The 21,636-nt window shown below is 38.2% G+C and overlaps 1 protein-coding gene across 1 annotated transcript in view; it reads right to left on the reverse strand.

The window, feature by feature from the left end:
* The window catches only part of CTNNA2 (catenin alpha 2), a 363,424-nt gene extending 342,624 nt beyond the window's left edge, over positions 1-20,800 (reverse strand). Inside the window, exons 1-2 of the mRNA XM_041402631.1 lie at positions 20,611-20,800; positions 3,376-3,542 (exon numbers count right to left, since the gene is read on the reverse strand). Of these exons, the coding sequence (XP_041258565.1) occupies positions 3,376-3,534 (159 nt within the window). The 5' untranslated portion in view covers positions 3,535-3,542; positions 20,611-20,800. The remainder of the gene's footprint in view (positions 1-3,375; positions 3,543-20,610) is intronic.
* Positions 20,801-21,636: the final 836 nt, after the last annotated feature.

Here is a 21,636-nt window from a genome sequence, read left to right on the forward strand (position 1 = left end):
ACCCTGAAAAATCCAAAACACTCTATCTTTGTGAAACACATGACAGCTTCCACCCAGAATATTTGCATTATTTCTTTTTTTCTCAGTTCTGAGCTTTCATTCTTTAGTTATTTAACACTGAGAAAAGAATCTACCCAGAAACCCACACCTGCACTTATGCAGTGATGCTGCAGCTAACAGACAAAAATATAAACCCCCAGTTATACCAACAAGTTGATCCACCAAATGTATTGTGAACCTTTACCTTATGCAAAGCAAGAAAAATATCTGAAGGGATAAAATGCTCTTTTCATGCAATAAGTAAAGGAAACATTACTGTGACTACATGGAAATTCAAAGTTGTACTTCTCTCCCTCACAACATACAAATGCAATTCCAAGCAAAAACATTGAGAACTGAAAAGATGCTACTGATCCTTCTTGCTAAAAGCTGTTGTTCAGCTAATATCTACAGTTCATAAGAACATGCATAAAAAAATTTTCCCCTCAAAAGGCAAGGGCTTATTGGCATGGGGACAAGCAGGGGTTTGCAGCTCTCCAGACACTGTTGGAAATTGATACATTCAGCAGTAGCTGGTGTCTAATCGTTTAGAAAGGCACAATTATGTGCAGAACCTGTCTTTTTATTGCTTGAGTTGCTCTGTGTTTTCCTACCACTGAGAGAGTATATTTTCATTTTGAGCTTTTACCTACTTACTGCAGATTTACAAATTACAGGGCAGTGGAGTAGCAAACTCATACATTTCTATTGGAAAATGCATAATTCAGGAACATAAATTCATAGCTATTATGCTGGAAATTATAAACCAAATTCTGTCAATTTACAAGCTACAAGCTTATTCAGAATCCAAGTTACCTCTTCCTCTACTCTTAAGGAGAACAGAGTTTTTAAAAAATGAACTGACTGCCTTACCATTAACACAAATTGCAAAAGCATCAATGTATTAAATAATTTGCTCTTGCAGAACTTCTTGCAAAATATGCCCATTTTCCTTTTTTTATCACGAAACATTTTCATTAAAATATCTGGAAGTTTCATCTTTATTATGTTTGTATTGCCAAGCGGCATGACAAACTGATACACATTTTTCTATGTCCTGCTCCATATCAAATAGAAATCCTGAAAATTTTGCCAGAGATTCCACTCTAATAATCAGATTTCAAAGGATGCTGATCACACTCCATCATGTCAATCAGGGCTCAAGACCACAGATTCCAAAATCAAGAAATCAGTTATGAGAAGTACTAGAAAGGACAGGAGCACAGGCTCCTTTTTAAGGACACTTTTATTATTACAATTTCTTTTTTACAACTTCATACTGGAGCAAGTTCTCCATCATTGAGACAACATTCAACTTCAACTGATCTGTTCCTCTGATTAACCAGCCTGGAGTTAATTACAATAGATCTATAATTCTCTGTGTGCATGACTACATACTATAATGGTACGGTTTTTTAATATGTTATAAAAGACAAAAAATGTCTTCTGCAATAACCACTATTTCTAATTTTAGCAGTTTAAAAGATAACCTGAATGCAATGACCAAGAGTGCTTCCAGAAAGCACCTGCATATATTCCCTCTAAAACACTAATTAAAATGCACCATTTCCTGGGAAGCCTTTGACATGCTTTCAGAGAAAACTGATTACGGTACAATTCAGCATAAATCAGGCTTCATTACTCTGACATGCAGAATTATTTTAGTTCATTAATTTTATGGGTAACTTACACAAGTCTTTGAAGGTTACCTTTGAGTCAATAGAAGAGCTTTTCCTCCATCAATTTTGTATAATACAACCACTTTTCCCCCTAGTAATTTGTCTAAAAGCAGTTAGCACTGTAAAGTGGTAAAATAAGGACATTTACATGTCCGATCCTCAGAAATAAATTACCCTTTTTAACATGAAAATAGAAGTCACAGTTAAGGCCCTTATGTTGAATTTTGCTGAAAAGAACCAAAGATCACTGACTTCTGAAACTGAACTTGTAATACCATTAGATAAATGCAGAGATTACAAACCACACTGCCAGACATGGCCCTTGCAAATCTGGGGAGCAAGCTGTGCAAGTAAATACAGCCACTTAAAAACCAGCACGGGACATTTGTATTTTACATAACAGTGTACTCTGCTTCAAAAGAACTCTCAGATGGGAGAACAGAATTTCTCATTGTCCATGAAAGAGCTTGAGTACAAATTTTCATCACAATGTTCAGAAAAAACCTGTTGTTTATGATATTCAAGTGTTGGCCTTGCTAGGAAAGGACAATTTGATTTACAGTTACATGGAGCATTATAGAGAGGAAAAATGTAAAGCATATTGGAGAGAGACACTGCTTACACTGCACGTAACCAGAGCCACATGCTGACAATTCTGAGAGCAGCATTTTATCCATTAAAGCAGAGCTCACTAGAACCTGTGCTGAAAAATCGGCCTCTTTCCTTACGAAAACTGTTTTCCAGCTATTCAGGTTATCTGCAGAGTTTGCAAATTGAAGGGTTCTGTTTTTCCAGAACATGCTTTTGTTGTACAGCTACACTGTCAAAAAGATAAATTAAAATAAATAAATAAATAAATAAATAATGGAAAAAAATCCCCAAAACACTTTTTGAACAGTTGCTAAAAAGAAGCAACTCTCCATCTCCTCTGTTGAATTCACACATGCATTCTGCAGGCTTTAAATATTCTGTATATGATTTTTTGCACAATTTTATTTTGTTTCAGAGGTTTTTGATTATTTGTTTCCGCAATAAAAATGTAACAGTGCAACAGCTAGGGAAGGTGGAAAAATGCATTTCCTATTTTCAACTGAAAATCTTCTTAATACTCCTGCATAAAAATGTGAATGGTGGCGGTCAAAAGTGAATATAAGTCTGTCCAAACTATCTGGTAATCTGTAATTCCCCTTTGATCTTTGATTAGACCATTGTACAATTGTCTCTCTCCAAATTAAACATTTGATCTTTAGATATATTCAGAAGTCACAAAGAGAAAAAAAAGAGTAGACAACCATAGTGTCTAAACTGTGCCAGAAAACAAAAATACTGGGAAAGTGACTTGGATAAGATGTAAGGGGAGAGGGGAGCAAATACTTCAGATCAGAGAGCTGTTTAACAGCAGTATTAGTCCAGTCACTGAAGACTCACAAGACTCATAGTTCACAAATTTTGCTTTAAGTGTTCAAATATTAATTTCTGCAGAATTAGAAAATGAATGAGACTAATGCAGAAATGTGTTAACTCCTACCCCTGATCAGCACTTCAAGAGAACCAAGTGGAGAGTCAGGACAGTGGACAGTCACCTTCCTAACTGATTTATCCCGTTTTTCCACGCACAAAACACACAAACCCAAGAGAGAAGGTGAAAAACGCCTACGATTTTGAGGTGTGAGAGGAGCCTCATGACATCAGCCATGTCAGCCAGGATGAGCAGGCGAGTGACGGCCGAGAGCAGGGCGCGGGCGGCGCGCACCATGGTGCCCCTCTTCACCGAGGAGCAGGGGTCGTCCGCGAACTCCGACGAGGCGATCCGCATCGTCTCTCCTGGGAGAGGAACACAAACGGCGCTCAGGTTAGCGTTCAGCCTTGTGGGTTTGGTTTTTCCACAAAGTATATAAACTAAGTGCTGCTGGGAAAAAAAACAGAGAAACACAAAAGCCTTGGGTTGGAAGGGGACTTGAAGCTCATCCAGTTCCACTCCAGGGACACTTTCCACTGTCCCTGGGCAATCCAAGCCCCATCTAACTTCGCCTTGGACATTTCCAGGGATCCAGGGGCAGCCACAGCTTCCCTGGGCAACCTTTCCAGGGCCTCACCACCCTCACAGGCAAGAATTCCTTCCCAATATCCCATCCAATCCTGCTCCCTGGCAGTTTGAAGCCATTCCCTCTTATCCTGTCACTCCATGCTGTGTCCCAAGTCCCTTTCCAGCTCTCCTGGAGTCCCTTTAGGCACTGGAAGGTCCCCCTGGAGTCTCCTCTTCTCCAGGCTGAACAACCCCACCTCTCCCAGAGTAACTATGATTCACAGATTTTATATTAACCCAACCTTTGCTGTTGTTAAAAAAAATCCTGTTTGTCTCCAGTGCAGAATCTCAAAAAGAAAGTGATTTTACATTAACCCAACTTTTGCTGTTGTTAAAAAAAAAATCCTGTTTGTCTCCAGTGCAGAATCTCAAAAAGAAAGTACTTCTAATGTGAAATCAAAGCATATTTACATTGCTTTTAAGACCATTACAACAACATTAAAAAAAATCCCACATGGCAAAACTTTCCATAAGACAATGCAAATAGTGGGGGAAAGATTTAAGACAGCCACAGTGATTAATTCCCATCTGAACTACTTTCCTTATTACATTTACCATTAGGACTGTGCCTTCAAATTATAATTTGCAAGCAGAGTATCTTGGATGATAAGCTGATAATATAAAATTTAAAAATACAATTCAAATGGCTCATTTCTAAAGCTATATATTCTTCTTAGCTTTCCATAGGGTTGGCAAAATTCTCTACAAATTTCTTAGGAGACAATTAACAAACAATCATTGCTAGATAACAGGAGAACAAACCAAATTTCTAAACACACTTAAATGCTATATTGTTCAGCATCACAGAGCTGAAATTCAAGGTAAAAAAGAAAACAAGGTTTCTGGAGGAGGACTACAGTTTGCTGTCCCTACCTTCCCATGCATTTTTCCCAAAAATCACTGAAGCTAGGAGCAAGGAATTCTGAAGCCACAAAGACATTTTCTAACACATACTTTCATTCAAACAGTTGCTTGAAAAATTTATCCACAACTCTTGGCTGAGAGTCTGCTACAAATTAGGAATAAAACTTCACTACTACTACTAGTAGTAATAGTAGTAGTAGTAGTAGTAGTAGTAGTAGTAGTAGTAGTCAATGACTCAAATATTTCATGTAAGAGGAGATATTGAGAGCGAGCACAGAACAGCTGAGAGCCCAGCATGTGAGCAAGGGTTGGACGTGAGTTTCCTAACTGGGAATTTGATTCCAGTGCAGGACTGGCTTCATCTAACCAGTGTAACATTGTAAGACATCATCATCCCTCCAATTATTTATTGAGAGAAACCAACAATCCCAGAGTACTGGGATAAGAGATTGCTCCAAAATGCTCTCTTGGAGCATACTGAGCTGATTGAACCCAAGGGGACACAAACAACCACAGGAAATCCCAGCAAGGCTTTCCCTTATTTAAGCTCTAAGTAGGATTCAGATGAGATGGAAGTGATTCCAAGCATTCAGCAGCAAAACCCTTGTAAGTGAAAGTACTGAATTTTAGAGAAATCCAAGCTGAAGTAGCAGCCAAAGCAAGCTTTCAATTTTGGAATCGGATGCCTGAAAATTGTTTAACTTTCATTTTGGTACTGAAGAGATTTTACCATTTTCTGCCAAATCAGCAGTGTAGCTTCAGATAAATGTTTATATTGGACTATGAAAGAAAGAGGTGATATTTGATAATTGGCCAGTGGCACCAGGAAAGCAAGAAGGAAAATCATCTTAGACTTGAATATCCAAGAAGACATCCCTTGCAAAAAGATTTAAAAATCAGCACTCAATAGCAGAGGAAAAATGCACAGAGGGTCAAAAGGAAACAAAAACAAACAAACAAAAAAAATTAAAAGAGCTTGGATTAGATATTTAATCTTAGAAAGGTCACATTAGGTGAAATGAAACACCAAAATGATTAAGTAAAAATTACTAAACAGACATAATCAAATAAGCAAACCAAAAAAGTATGAGTATAGAAACCTAGGTGTTTAAAACGTAACAAGATCTAGTAGTTCATAATTTAGAAACTAATAACCAAAGAAATTAGCAGTTATGGGGAGGAAGGCTTGTCTGTCTCAGTGCCAATTAACATATTTTAACCCTTTTACGGCAGTGGTATCAAACTACTCTTAGGCTAAAGGTATCAGTGGAGCTTCGGCTAGCCCAATTATTCTTTAGAGAAACCTTTTTATCTGGAAAAAAATCAACCCTACATTTAGTTATCCATGTCTTTCCAAATGCATTTCAAGTTGTTCTATAATCTGTATTAAATTACTTTCAGTGAAAATTGGGTCAACACAAGAAACACAGACATCTGAAGCCATCAGGTCTGCTTCCTTGCCACTGCAGTCAGTCAAGTGATAATATAATTAATAATAATCTTAATATGATAATAGCTACACTCATAAACTTATCAAGCTTCCATCTTCGAAACAACTCAGATATTTAACCCCAATTAATCCTATGTGAAGTGGGAAACTCACTTCAGAATCTGACAGGTTCTTTTCATTGGACACTTTAATGCCATACTGCCTGTATTTGTAGATAATTTAAATCCATTTCTTCTCATGACCCATTTGTCCTTCAGTTTCACTGTGTTCTTCTTCCACTCTTGTCCCTGTTGTCCCTTTTTGGCTTTGTGCATTTTTGTGGAGTCCTGACAGACTAAAGGCAATACTTCAGTCCCTTCTAATGGCACACAATATCAATTTCTATAATCATTACAGCAGCCCCATGAAACAATTCTGCTTCTGGAGTACAAATGATAAGAACTGCAGGTTTCTAGGACAGTTTGCAGCTATGAGAAATACTCATGGAATCCCAGAATATCCTGGGTTGGAACTGTAGGAATCACTGCGTCCAGCTCCTGGCCCTACACAGGACACCCCAACAATCCCACCAGAGCTTAAGAACTGCAAACATCTATCAACAGATGATTGCAAAGGTCACCAAAAAAAGCTGCTGGAATTTCATGAGCAGACTTAAGGTAAAACATCTACCTGTGAGGAAAGCATTGAACCAAGGCTTTCAATGGTTAATAGACAGAGGAAACGTCATTTTTTCTAAAGCCTTGAAGTGTTTATTAAGAGATAGAAGATGGGAACCGAGCAGCAATCCAGAGAACAGCTGTGATCAGTAGGGGATGCTCACAATACACCAAACACCTGGAAATAATTACCACAACAATGACAAATTGATTGGATGCACCACTCCTGAGCAGTTCCCAAATGGAAGAAGTTAATAAAGCTACAGTCTAATTAATGCATTTCTTTCAGATTTTTCCTTTTGTTCTACATGTCCATGATTAAAAAGACAGAACAAGTGATCCATGACATAATGGAAGTATTTTAGAGTGCTCTCCTCATAATTAGAGAAAAAGCACTGTTATGAAGCTCTCCTAAATTATAATAATATATAGACCCAAACTGAGTTGTACATTCCACATAAAAGAGTGAGGATTATACTAAATGATGATATGATAGACTTGAACAACCCATAATTGTTAATAAGGTATATTTAAATTATGTAAGCAGGTTTTTATTCCTTTCATCATGGATGTTGTCTTGTTAAGAAACAAAAGCAAACCCTTCAGGATGCAAAGATCTGCAATTTTATCTCCCTTGGATTTGTCAAGAAATTCACCAAATAGTGTAGGATCACTCACTTTCCATACCAGTATGTATCTGAATAGTCAAATTTTAGGAATAATGACCTTAATCTGGTCCTGGATTGTTGGTTTCTCACTGTCTATATTCCTCCTATTTTATTAATCACATTGATTATTTACCACATCTCTTAAAACATTGCATTTTGTTAATAGCACTTTAAAAACCATTCTCCATAACTGAACATGTTCATTTCAGTATTAACCTCTGTTTGATATTATCAGAACGTGGGAAGTTATTTGTAAACCATTTTTGTCCTGCACACTCACTATACAAATATGCATTAAAAATTCTACTCAGAATTCTAAAAGCTTCACACAAATGGCTGTTTAGTCTTGCCTTTCCTTAAAACCTTTTTCCTAAATCTTTACTGCTATGTCCTCTAAACTCATCTCCTCTATGTCCACTTGCATGGACTTTGTTCTCCATTTGTAGGAGGATGACCACTGCTCTCATCATTTTAATGGATTTCAAGGCCAGAAAAGGCAGTCTCTGATCAAGCCCAATCTTTTCCTGTCACTTTTCAGCTCCTGGAGCTGTGTCTGGAACTGATTGTACAGACAATCCAGTTCACTTACATTTGACTCACTTTGCATTTGATATTTAGACAGAGTGATGGAAGATGAATCACTCTGAATTTTAAAGCACAATGGATATCCTTAAATCTAGTAGGTATTTTCAATTCAATGTTCTCTCTTAGATCCAAGAACACACCACATCATTCACTTCATGGACCATTAAAATATGTAATTTTAATTAACCCAACTACTTCTTTCCTGAGGGACTGAAAATAGCAAGAATACAGAACTTTTAAGGTATTTAGCCAATATCTATGACAATGTAAGACAATTTATCCACTAATATTATGTTTTAGAAAGAACTTTTCTAATTAATAGTCAGATTAATAGTACATTTGGAACATCACTGATACACTTAAGTACAATAAAAACCCAATTAAATTTCAATTCAAAACCAAATTATTTGGGATGTGAGGATACATTAGCATCTCTAATCCCTCTTTGTCTGCAACTCAGTTACTCCAAGGATTAACATCCTTCAGGGACACACTAAACTGATCTGCCTTCACTGAACTGGAGAGTTCAGGGAACATCAACATGAACATTTTAGATGCTCAGCACCGTGTCTGGGAACACAAAAACACATTGGACGTCTTGAGATATCAATAAATACAGAGGCAAATTTAAACACTCAAGCTCAACTGAATTATAATGTGGCTTTATTTGTATCCTGGTAAAAGTCATGCTGCTGAACTACAATGTTTGACAGAAACATGGAATCACAATGAGATTTGGGATGGAAGGGACAATAAAGCCCATCTTGTTTTATCCCCTGCCATGGGCAGGGACACCTCCCACTATCCCAGGTTGCTCCAAGTCCCATCCACTCTGGCCTTGGACACTGCCAGGGATCCAGGGGCAGCCACAGCTTCTCTGGGCACCCTGTGCAGGGCCTCCCCACCCTATCAGCATGTGGTTCAGCTACCAATTTTCCCACAACTTCTATGCTCATACTAAAAGTTTGAAATCTCTAATTTAAAATAAGTATCTTCTTTATCCAAATGCTGTGAGGTTGCATCAAGAAGCACATTCAAAATGAGTAGAATAATTCATCACCCAAGTAAGAAACTACAGTGGAAAATGTTAGGAACAGTTTCTGTCTTTCTGTTGAACTCTGCATGGTACATTTCTTAAAGTCATTATTGTAAAAAAAGGACTAAAATGAATGGAACTGACAAAGAAAAATCTGTAAGTCCTAGTGATTAACATCTTGAGTTTAATCATTTAATGGGTTTCTGCATAACCATTTATTAATTTAAATAGAGCTGTCATTAATAAATTTAACGTATCAGGTATAGAAGGGAACAACATTTGAAAAGCACCCAAAATTCATGGAAAAGGAAGCACTCCAAGAAAGCAACATTCAGCATTAGGCACACAAATTCAACCATTCTGGATATTATTTTCATTCTGGGGCTTGAAGAGACTCACAAATACTGTAGAGGAAAGCAAGTTCAAGGGTAGATTCTATCTGCGCCCAAGGCACGGTGAACTAAGTTCAAAATCATAATTAGAATCAGTTCCATCACTCTCTATCATCACATGAAAAGAAAAGACCCAATGAAGAGTTTATTTGAAATTGATATTTTTTGAGATAAGCTTCGGTTCAAAGGGTTGGTATTTTCCAGCAAGATGCGTTTTCATAACAAAATTTATCAAAAAATCCCAGTGATCTGTGAAAAAGACGGAGCAGCAAGTTGGTAATGTCAGCACATGGGAAGCACTGTGAGGAGGGGGAAGGATTGATGATGAGATTGATCAGTCTGCTGGGTTATCTGCTCCCTGTTTGTTTTGAGGGTCACTTTTGTGTTCCTGCTAATTCATGCTTTTCCTTACACTTAGATCCTACCTGAATGTCCTGAAGCAGTAAGAGAAGTAGGGAGCTCTGCTTAATCTGAGGAGCAAACATGGCTAAAAGTAAAACAAAACCCTTCCCACAACCCCAGGTGGGATTAAGAGGACAGGCATGTTAATGCTGGACAACTGAGGGGTTTGCAGCCAAGAAAGAAAAATAACAGGAAAACTTTAATTACAAAAATATAGAAAGATACTCCAGTATGAGAGAGGACGAGAAAGGAGAAAAGCAGACATGGGAGAGTCATCAGCACAGGGAAAATCTACAGTATAGACTTACAGTAAGAAAGAGATGAAAAAGAAGACAACATAAAATACAGAGAGAGCATCTGCAGGTTTACACAGAGAAACAGACTGAAGGTACAAGAACACTTTAAAAAAATATTTCAATTCTTTTATTAGTTTACATAATCTGCACACATTGTTTATAATAGCCTATAGCTGAGATCCAATGCAGTTATTTTTTTGCCATAAAACAACTTACCAAAGATTCTAAAATCATGCTCAAAGCCTCAGCTTACATGAAGATTAATTTTATCTCTCCAAAATTGGGAATTACATTTAAAAATTAATTTTTGAAGACTAAAAAACCATTTTTGACTTGGCAGCATTTTAGTAGCCTAAGAATTTATTGCCAATTTCAGTGGGAATTCACATACATGCAGTGACACCTATGTGTTAATACAAGAGCTGCTTTACATAACTATACTCATTGCTTGAATGTTTAAGAACTGCAAGAGCTTCTGTGCAGAGATATAATGAGATAAGTGAGCTTCATGGTGTGAATTTACATTCCAGTGCAGAGTTCAAAACACAAAACTAATCTGTAGCCCTCCATCAACACACGGAAAGGCAGATTGCTGTTGTGCACAGGGAAAGGCTCATAAACAAGACATGATTATCATTAGGTTTGTAATAAGAATAGAAAGAAATTATCATTAGTCTAAGCCTGTATAGGTAATAGAAAAAATGATGGTTGAGTGTTAGGATTGTCCTTCATAAATACCTGGGCATGGCAGAAGGGAGGCTGAGGGGAATCAAGGCTGAAGATGGCTCTGAGCAACCTGGTCTAGTGGAAGGTGTCCCTGCCCATGGGAGAGCATTGGAACTAGAGGAGCTTTAAGGTCCCTTTCATCCCAAACCATTCCATGATTCCATGATGTCCATCCTTTACTGGGTGCAGAGCAAAATTCACTGACAAAGGATGAGGAAAATGCTGAGTTACTAAATTCCTTCTTTGCCTCAGTCTCCAGCAGTAAGAGGGATTGTCCTTCAGGTACACAGCGCTCTGAGCTGAAGGGCAGAGATGGGAACAGAATGAAATGCCCAAAATTGGTTCTACTCCTGTCATTAATGAATTTGTAGAATACTTTTTTATTTGTTTTCTATGGCAGCAGCCAGATTTCAGTTCTAGCTGGGCTTTGGCCCTTGCCATTTTCTCTCTGCATGACCTCCAAATGTCCCTGTAGCTTTCCTAGCTGCCCATCCCTTGTCCCTTTTCACAAAGGTCACAGACTCTCCTTTCTTTGCCCAAGTTCCATCCAAATTCTCTGTTCAGATAAGTGTTGAATAAATAAAATAAGGAGAGATTTAAAACCATAAAGTCCACCACAAAGAGGTGAAAGGAAGTTGAGGTGACATATTTTCTGAAGAAAAAACACATATATTTCATCACATACTGTAGAAATCACATAATATGAACAGAGGTTAACAACTGACTCATCTACAACTAAAATAAAAAAAAATTTAAAAAAGCACCGATCTCAGTCAATTGGAACAATTACAGCTGAATGAAATTTGCAAACATCCAAAATCAAAATCAGTGAAAAGCCTACAATTTTATTTTTAGTAGCTATGAAAATAATTCTAAATTCCATCAGCTATACAGAACATTCTCCTTTTCCCATGTTCATATATAAACAGGAGCTGGAATATCTCACAGATCTAAAGTCTAAAAAGAATTTTCTCTGATAAAGGGATTAAAACAGAGAGAACAAGATAGCTGGAGATCAGAATGCTATAATTTGACACTTCTCAGAGGAAATCAGCGCCTGTTATTTGATTATAGCATTTTATATTCCCTCACTCTGTAAAGTATTACTGGCCTTTGTAGTATGTGAAAAATGTACTTCAGAAAAAGACGTGTTCAAAATGGTAAATGGAAAGGCAATAAATTAAAGCCTTTTATATACTGACTAAGCATCTTTTAGGACTCAGATATTAGAAAGTATATTTCAAATTTTCATGCTGTCATTTTTAATACTTCTCTTATTGAATACCGCTTTCTGAAACCATATCCAAAATTAAAGCCTAATCTGTATGGGAGAAAGAAGCTTTTATACAACTTTTGAAGTTGGATGACTGCCATGGAAAATGCAGTCAAAAAATAAAGAACACAGAACAAAACGTACTGTAGGCAAATAGGAGGACTGAGCAGGGGGGCAAGGAAGACTCCCAGATAGAGCTTAGTGCTCCAAGGACTGCTTGCATCTTTCTCATTAAATGCCACTGGGTAATCACAGAATCATGGAGAGGTTTGGGTTGGAAGAGACCTTACAGCTCATCTTTTTCCACCCCCTGCCATGGACAGGGGGACCTTCCACTAGACCAGGTTGCTCCAAGCCCTGTCCAGCTTGGCCTTGAACCCTTCCAGAGATGGGGCAGTGTCTTGGTTTAAGACCATTTATAAAGTTGGGCACTCCAAAATGAGCGACCTCCGCTTAATTCCAACCAATTCCTTGCCACCAGTAAGGAAAGAGTACGAGTAGATATAAGTGAAAAAATAACTATTTACTAACAAATGGAGCAACAACAGGCACAGTAAATAACTGCTAGATACAAAAATACCCAATCTCACAAACCTCACGGACACAAAGAGAGACCCAAAATGTTCGAATGAGCCTTCCCGAGATGGCGCCTGCCTGAGGCGGCTGTGGGGCTGAGGGACAAAGGGAAGATGGCGCCACACCCTTCCCCTCCAAAAGGGTGACCGTGGGCCCCAGGAACAAACAGATAAAATGGCAGAAACCTGTACCAGAAAGGCAGGAGCCCACAGAGCAGTTCTAGAGGAAGATGAATATTTTCTAGCTCACACGGGGTCTGCGCCGCTCCCGCTGCTGGTTCCCGCCATTTACGGGCTCTGCCATGGCCACTGTGGTGTGAGGGGATGAAGGAGCGCTCTATCCACACAGGCACACGGCGGCCTCACCCCAGGACCTTGCTGGCTTCCCTTGCTGACCCCAGAGTTTGTAAAATTCACCTCCAAACAGTTTCTAATTGCAAAATGGATCTTTACCAGTGGCTGTGGTTGCAAACCATAAAACAAGCACCTCTGAAGAGAAGCTCCCGCCTTCGCAAAAGCCGCCATGAAAGGAAGAGCCTCCGCTCCCACAGCTTCTCTGGGCAACCCGTGCCAGGGCCTCAGCACCCTCACAGGGAGGATTTTCCCCTCAGGTCTAATCTAAACCTGCCCTCCTTCAGTTTAATGCCATTCCCCCTTTTAACTAAGCAGAAATAATCCTTGTAGCATTGATCCAAACCCAAGATCCTCACATGTTAGATGGATTACAGCAGTATTTACATTCTAAACACAGAAAATATCGCTTTTAAAAACTTAATTCCTTTGCAGAATTTACTCATCACAATGAAACTTTCTTGTAAAAGTTTGTTGGCTTTTTTTTTAGCTTGTAGTTGTGTGTGTGTGTGTGTAATCATCACAAAGTCATTCTTGCAATTTTCCAGTTTCCAATTAATTTCTGAAAGACTGAAAATTCACTGTTCAGTGACAGAAGCATAAAGCAATAACTGAACCTTAAGCTCATGTCCTTGACTCTCTCCCTTCAGTATGCTACTTCCCCATTTAAATATCCCAGACAAAGCCTCTGCACCACTCCTGATCTCCCACCAGTTTCCCTATCCTTCAACAGACAGCTAGTGAAACTCTCAGTTCCTTTGCTCTGCTAAAAACTTCCATCACTGACCCACACAGTCAACTGAGGTCACTCCTGTGCCAGGCTAAAAGGAATTTCCTTCCAAATACTTTTGATCCAACAGACTAAAATAACTGATTTTCCAGTTCAAAGATGACTCAAACTTTTCCTTTTTTATTTCCTTTCTTTTTTTTTTTTTTTTTCTTTTTAATGTTGAAGAGAAAGAATCTTAGTTCAGAATTTCTGCCTAATGAATCAACAGTGATTTCATTTCCAGCACTCAGCTGGGACTCAGAGGAAGTTTCAGTAACACATAAATCAGAACAGCTTCAAAAAAAGAGGTCGAGATGCTCACCCTGTGGTGCTCTGCAGCTTCACAGAACTGTTCTGAGGGGTCAGGGACTTCAGCTCCAATCTCCACATTGAATTACGCACAGAGGGGACACAAATACAGATTTCATGCATGGAGGAAATCTCCTTGCAGAACATTGCTCATGGTTAGCTCAAAACTTAATTGAAAAGGCTGTTCATTAAATGCTGCTGAGGATTACTCACTGTGGATTAAGCCTATCCAGTTTCGGAATTACTGTTGGAAGACAGAACAGGGCAAGAGAACTATCTTGCCTATCCCAATTTGTAAGGGTTTTTTTTTTTTTTCTTTTAATAATTTTCTTAATTTAAATCCTAGTGAAGCTATTCTCCAAATTTGAGCTGAATCCAGAAATTTCATGCATACTAATGGTGGCAGAATTAAATATTTACTGCAAAACATGGCCTAGTTACAGTCCCTTGATAAGGATTTTTTTTTCTTTTAACTGTGCTGAATTTCTGTAATACTTTCTCAAATAAAACCTTTACTAACAGCAATATTTCTTCTAAAAGAACAAGCAGTAATTTTAGGATTTGATTTTAATATTCAAGTCAAATATTTCTGGGGGAAACAATACTTCCCTATCTTTCAGTTTCTGAGTATAATTTTATTTTTGACAACTGTGAGAAGTTGGCATGTTAAAGAAATTTTATTCTTATTTCTTCTTGATATAAAGCCACAACAGTATAAAATCTTCAAGGAAGACAATGTAAATAAATATAGGATAAAGAATTTGCCAAATGTATTAATTTATAGTACTTTTCAAACTTATATCACTGCTTTTGCAAAATCTGTCTCAAACTGGCATGTTCAGGCAATACATCAAACACCAACTACCATTTATAACAAACATACCCGGGAAATGGAAGTCACTTTCATAAATTTAAACTAACATGAGCTTAAACAAAACATTGAAAAGTGAAATTAATATCAGAAAAGCTCCAGCAAAGGCTAAACATAAATAAATCTTTTGGAAATGGCGCAGAGAACAGAGAAGAAGCAAAGATCCTTGGACAGCCAGCTGGCATTACCAAGAACCAGAATCATCAGCATTTCTCCCAAAAAGCCTAAACCTAATGTGTACAGAAAGTCATAAAATCATGGAATGGTTTGGGTTGGAAGGAACCTTAAAAGACTGTCTAGTTCCAATGCCCCTGCCATGGGCAGGGACACCTGGATGCATTTCATTTTTTCTCTACTTTTAGTTTTCTCCTTAAGGAACAATCCTGATCAGGAACAGAGTGGAGCAGGACAAGACATTGGTCCTGTTGGGTTTGTTTCACAGAAAGATAAAATAGTTTGGGTTAGAAGGGATTGTGAAGGTTACCTAGACCCCCCCTTGCAATGAGAAGGGACATCTTAACTAGACCAGGTTACTCAGAGCCCCATCCAACCTGAAATTGAATATTTCCAGTGATGGGGCATGCACCGCCTCTTTGGGCAGACAGCTCCAGGGTCTCACAGAATCACAGAACAGTGAGTGCTGAGAGGCTAATGTGTGTAGTCAGCCATAAATATAAATTACATTCATGTATATTATATATGAATTACATACATGAGCTGGGTATGTGTGCTTGTGTGCGTGTACCTACTGGAAATACAGCATCAGTCTCAGTCCTGCTCAAAACTGGGGCCATGGAGCTGCAGCAGCCTCACTCCTGGTTTTGGGAACCCCTGACCCTACTTTCCTGCATAGCAGCTCTTGGAGATGCACTACAACATCTGCTTTTTCCTCATAAGTGTTTTAAATAATTTCGGAGTAGCAATTTTGATGTCTTTCTGCAGCTCAGTTCTCAGAGAGCTGAAAGATAATTAACGGATGCAAAAGAGTCTGAAAGATCCAGCATTAGCATGGAATGGCATTTAGGGGCCCAGATTTCTCAGGAGGAGCGTTGCAAACATGAATAACAATTGAAGACGCTTCCATACATAACAACCAATTCAAAATAGAAAAGGAAAAAAATTTATTAACAAGATAAGAGTTTTTAGGCCATGGCTCCAGTGATTTGCTGAATAGAAAACTTCAAATCTTTGTGCTAAAAGCTTTCAGCCTAGGCATGAGCCACTAGCCAGACAAAAAGCAAGTTGCAGAGCACCTCATCACAGATATTATTGGAAAAAAGAGAATGTGTTTATTGCACACACATAAAGTGCAGATCAAGATTCATTGTCCCATTAAACGGGACTGCCCACATGCTCCACTTCACCTTTCAGGATGAACAGAAATTCTACTTTGTCTAAAAAAAAACGTTTCTCAGCAATTTCTTTCCACAGACACTTTTTCCTCTATCAAGAACCAGTACATGCTAACTTCTGTGAGCAAAAAAAAAAGTTCTCATATACTTCAGTGAAAAGGTTTATAAATAAGCATAGGGAGAGCATATGTTTAAGTGAAAAGATCAGGGTTTTGGTTTTTTTTTTGTCTAAAAACCCAGGTGATCTGTATTCTAGATTCTCTAGATTTTTCTAGAAACCATTTTGTATAGAATTTAGTTCTAGTTTTAAAATTTCATTCAAAAAAATTCAAAACTAGATGGTTAAAAGCATTAAAGTACTAAAAATATTATTTTTAGTATGTTCTGTGAGAAAAAAATTGTCAATGAAGTTAAAGTCACTTTCACGTCTCAGAGATGTTCATCCACAATGTCAATATAGTCACAGAGTACACAGGTCATGTTCTTTTTCACAATGTCCATAAATCTGCATGAACAAAAAATTAGGTCTACCTCAACTTTACCCTGTCTTCAAACACAAGAAACATCAATAGCTATTTTCTGTCCCTTGATGAATTTCATATTATGGTGTGAAATCTTATCTACCATGCTTGAAAAGCAAAAAAAATTTAAAACACAACAACCAGCAGCTGGACTGAATCATGTTTTTAATGGAAGTTTCAGCTATGTGAAACTTCCATTAAAAACATGATTCCAGGAAAATTATATTAAAATCAGGCAGTCACCAGCACATACCTACAGACAGACATTGCCAAAGTCATTTACCAGATAGAATAAATTTACATGAATATAACCTATTTCCTTGTGTTGCTTTCTGCAGCATCCCAGGCTGTGTCCTAACAAATTTAATCAAACTGGAGCCCAGTGGAACTGAAGTTCTTGACAGATTTTTGTGTCAGTCATGGCCTGGATTTCTCCTCCACAGGGAATTTCCTTCTTCTCTACTGATCAATAAAAGACCAGTTGCATTCAGACCCTTATGGCATATGCTGTATTTTAATTCCTGTGAGTTCTTCTTCACTTCCCTGCACTTCTGTTAATAAAAGACCAGTTGCATTTAGACCCTTATGCTGTAAGTATGACATATGCTGTATTTTAATTCCTGTGAGTTCTTCTTCACTTCCCTGCACTTCTCAGGGTTTGTAGCGTCACTATGGTCACAGAATCATGGAATGGTTTGGGTTGGAAGGGTCCTTACAGATCATCTGGTTCCAACCCCTGTCTGCTTGTCCTTCTCTCTAATATAAAAAGACATGAAACTTCCACGTTTCTCAGGTCTTCTTTGTCCCTCATCTGGGAGATCTTTTACACAGCTCTGACAGTATCAGAATAAACACCCACACAGCAAAGTATTTAATGGCCCAGCAACTGGATAATCTCATTTACGTGGTTTTGAAGTGTAAGTGTTCTAATTATGGAATCATTATGGGATACAGAGATACACAGGGATGAGTTTAGGCACCAAATATTTTGGTCTTTGTTCTTTGTGTTTTTAGAATGGGTTTCATAAATCAAACCAGTTTATCACCAAAGTTTTCTACAGCCAACAGAAATTACCCTTCCACACTACAGAAGGAAAAAGAATCTTAACACAACGGACACTCTCATTCATTGCAAAGCATTTTGCAATGTTACAGAGCATTTGTTCCACACCTATCAATGGAAAGCAGGAGTCCCTGGAGTGAATTGCTGCCTTTAGTAGGACACAACACTACCCAGCAACGCAGGGCAGGAAATGAGGAGCACACCAAGAGCCAGCTGTAAGTGCCGCAGACATTTTTAGGTTGACGATGTAATTATCCCAGCTGGAACCCTGCCAGGAAATCAGCCAGGAAAACACAGTCTCAGTTCATTAATCCAGCTCTTTATGCCACCCAGCTAAACATATCATTTCACATCACACCAGGGTTGGTCTCATTTACACGGCTCGTGGGTGCTAATAATGGTGTGTGGTGTCTCCTGCTCTCCTCATTATGGGGTCGTGTTGAACAGCCCCCAAAAAAAGCTGCTCCACTTTTCTGACAGGCTTTTTTCCCAGCCTGGAGTGTTGACAAGAGATGAATGTCTGTGTCATTTTGTATAATTCTCTTTAAGATCTTTTTCCTCCTCTCTGCTTCTTCATTGTTGTCTGAGTTTTTTTCTAAATATAGGTTAAGAAAAGTAAAAGGCTTTTGTCATGTAAAAAGTCAGAAATTCAGTATAGATAAAGAGTGGGCAAGTTTAGGTTGATGCCTCTAACTCAGGAGAAGGCTCCTGAGGAGAAGCTGAGTCAGCATCACAAACCCAAAAGGCAAAAGGGTATTAATTCAGACAGAACATGAGTACTCATGTCACCACTGAAGATGCTGAGCTACAACTTGACACTACACAAAATAAGACATGTAAGCAACAGCAAACTGAAGTAGTTGAGAAATGAAAATTAATGCCAGAACAGCCAGGCATCAGCATTAAAAATAAAATAAATTAAAATAAAATAAAAAAAAACAACCAAAGCCACAACAACAAACACCCAGCTGAAAAAATAATCAACAAAACCCACAAAACCCCACTAGAATACTGGAATGTCATTGTACATAGAGCATACAGCAAATACTTAACTTATTCTGATGTAATGACAACTGAGTATTTAAGAAAACCCAAACCACACAGGAACATGAAGACAGTGAAACCAAATATACGCAGAATGGAGAGGAGGAAAAAATACCCTCAGAACAGAAAAGAGTGGAATATTCACTAATCAGTGCTTATATACACAAAATTTAACCCTGCTTTCTCTTATGATGACTTCAGTCCAATTTTCACAAGACAGGAAAAAAAAAAACCAAAAACAAGACAACATAGTATGAGTTCTGGAGGAGTAACTCACTGAGTATCAGTATTTTACACCCAAATCCATTAGACTCCTTTTGAAATCTCAGTTGGAGATTTCTCAGTCTTGTTCTAACACCCAGGGCTGATGATACTGGCAGATGGTATCTTTAGATTGTAGGACTTACAATGGAATACCATGAGATGTACTTAATTCTGCTGCACTAAAAATAATTACAAAGTCAGTAAAACTGAAACATTTTTCCTAGGTATATATTGAAAACATATTTTTCCTCTACCACACAGGTAAATTTGAAAGCACCTCATACCCATTTTATCTTTTGAAAGAAAATTGTCAGACCTTGTGAGTATCCATTTATTTTATCACCAACACCCAGAAAATAATTGTCTTAATATTGTTATTATACTTGTATTTTTAAGCTTTGATACTATTTTTTATATATATTTGAAACCACAAGTATTTCTATATTGCTCTTTTATCTGGTTGATAATTGTTAGATTGCTCAGAAACATATGTACCATAATCCTCATTCTACATTTGCACCCACAGGCTTTTTTAAACCACTGATCAGATTCAGCCAAGTGAAAAAAATCACATCATTTTGTCATACAGCAGAATAAAAACCAGGCTGAAAATGGAACAATAAGCTTTGGCACTGGGCAAAGTTCTACTCCCATCAGGCATTTTTCCTGTTGGAACCCTGGTTGTGAGAATTTTAGGCTTTCCGTGCTGACAGGCACTGGCCCCCAAGAGAGCACTGCACGGACCTGAGGCCATGGAGAAGGCTTCCAAAATGGAACGATGGAACTGGGATTGTGGGTGTGGAGTTTGAATAGAAGTGTGTGATATCACAGGGTGGAAAACTTAAAGTTTAAGGTTTTAGAATATAGTGATATATGTAAAGCAAGATGGAGGTTGTAGGGCAGAGGCTGGTCCTTCTTCTTTACCTTCTTCTTCACCTTCTTCTCCAAGGATTTTGGTGGTTTTCTGTAACTGGATAAAAAAGTCCGTATTGCGAGGCATGGGTGGCTGGTTATTGGGTTAAAAGCAAAAGTAATTGAGGTGTCATTTCTTAATTGGACTGTTTATTCTTAAAAGACCTTGGAGAGAGAGAGATGGAGCTCCATTTTTACTTTGTTAGTGAAGTGCTGTAGAACATTTATTCTTAAAAGACCGTGTAGAGAGAGAGATGGAGCTCCATTTTTACTTTGTCAGTGAAGTTCTGTAGAACTCATGATTTGTGAGACTGTAACACAGATAAGAACTAATAAAGATCTGAGTCCAAACAAGAAATACCATCTCACACATTTAATCCTGTCCCTGGCAGAAAAGAAGAAAAAGAATCCACATTTTTTCACATACCTTGTTTTCGAACATCATCTACAGCAGCAACCAACTCCTCCTTGAGATCCTGGCTCTCTTTAGCAATTTGGTCTCCTTTTTCCAAGAAGTTCTGAGTGGCCTGCTCCACTGAGGCAGCCAAAACATGAGCCTTCTTCGAGCGCCCTTTCTTCTTGCCAGACGGTCCTTTATTGCTCGTGTTCACCAGTGTCGTTACCTTTGGGCAGGAAAAACAAGTTTTGTCAGTTTGAACAATTCTCTATTTATAGGAACACCTAATTCAATCCTCACACTATTTTCTGTGTTCAGGAAGGGATGTAGTGGCCACATGTTTTGAATAGATAAAATTGTAAGTATAAAATCCAGTGGCACGTCCCCCAAAAGAGGGTTTTCCTTTTAACCTCTCCTCAGCCTGAGCTAAGCAAATCATAGCCAAGCAGCAAAAAGAAAAAGATAAGAACCAGGCATGGCAGGTCTGTGGTGCCAAAGCATCTTTTTTTTACTTGTTTTCATTTTTTAAAAAATGAAGACACTGATAAAATGGAATCTGAACACACAAGGGTCAAAAACCATTCAAAAAGCAATTGTCCCTTGAGATAATATACTGACAGTGGCATGCAAGTAGTAACAAAAATACTGTGGCCATTTTCCAGACATGAAAGGTACAAAGAGCTCCCACTGCAAAGATTATACAGGTTAAAACTCTTTGCCTTAGTGCTGCCTCACTGTATTCCTAATATTTTGTCATAAAACCACAGCAGGCAGCACAATGATCCTAGTATTTAAACAGAAGGAAACTCTGCCTCCTTGTTTGCAGAATCTCCTGAAGGAATTCTTTATTGAGCTGTCAATAAACTGATTAGAAAGCTTAAAACCACAGCCCAGTGTGTACATCCCACAGCTGAGTGCTGGGCAAAGAGGGAATCCTGCATGACTCCAGCAGTACCAGGCTGCTGCTCTGTAAAACTGAATATTGAATTGGGTACCATCAGGTGTTAAATGCACAAAAAAATGAGCAGGGATGCAGTTCTCCCTAACCAGGATACA

This window comes from Onychostruthus taczanowskii, unplaced genomic scaffold (genome assembly GCF_017590055.1).
Source record: "Onychostruthus taczanowskii isolate IOZ18803 unplaced genomic scaffold, ASM1759005v1 scaffold2, whole genome shotgun sequence".
Classification (NCBI taxonomy): domain Eukaryota; kingdom Metazoa; phylum Chordata; class Aves; order Passeriformes; family Passeridae; genus Onychostruthus; species Onychostruthus taczanowskii.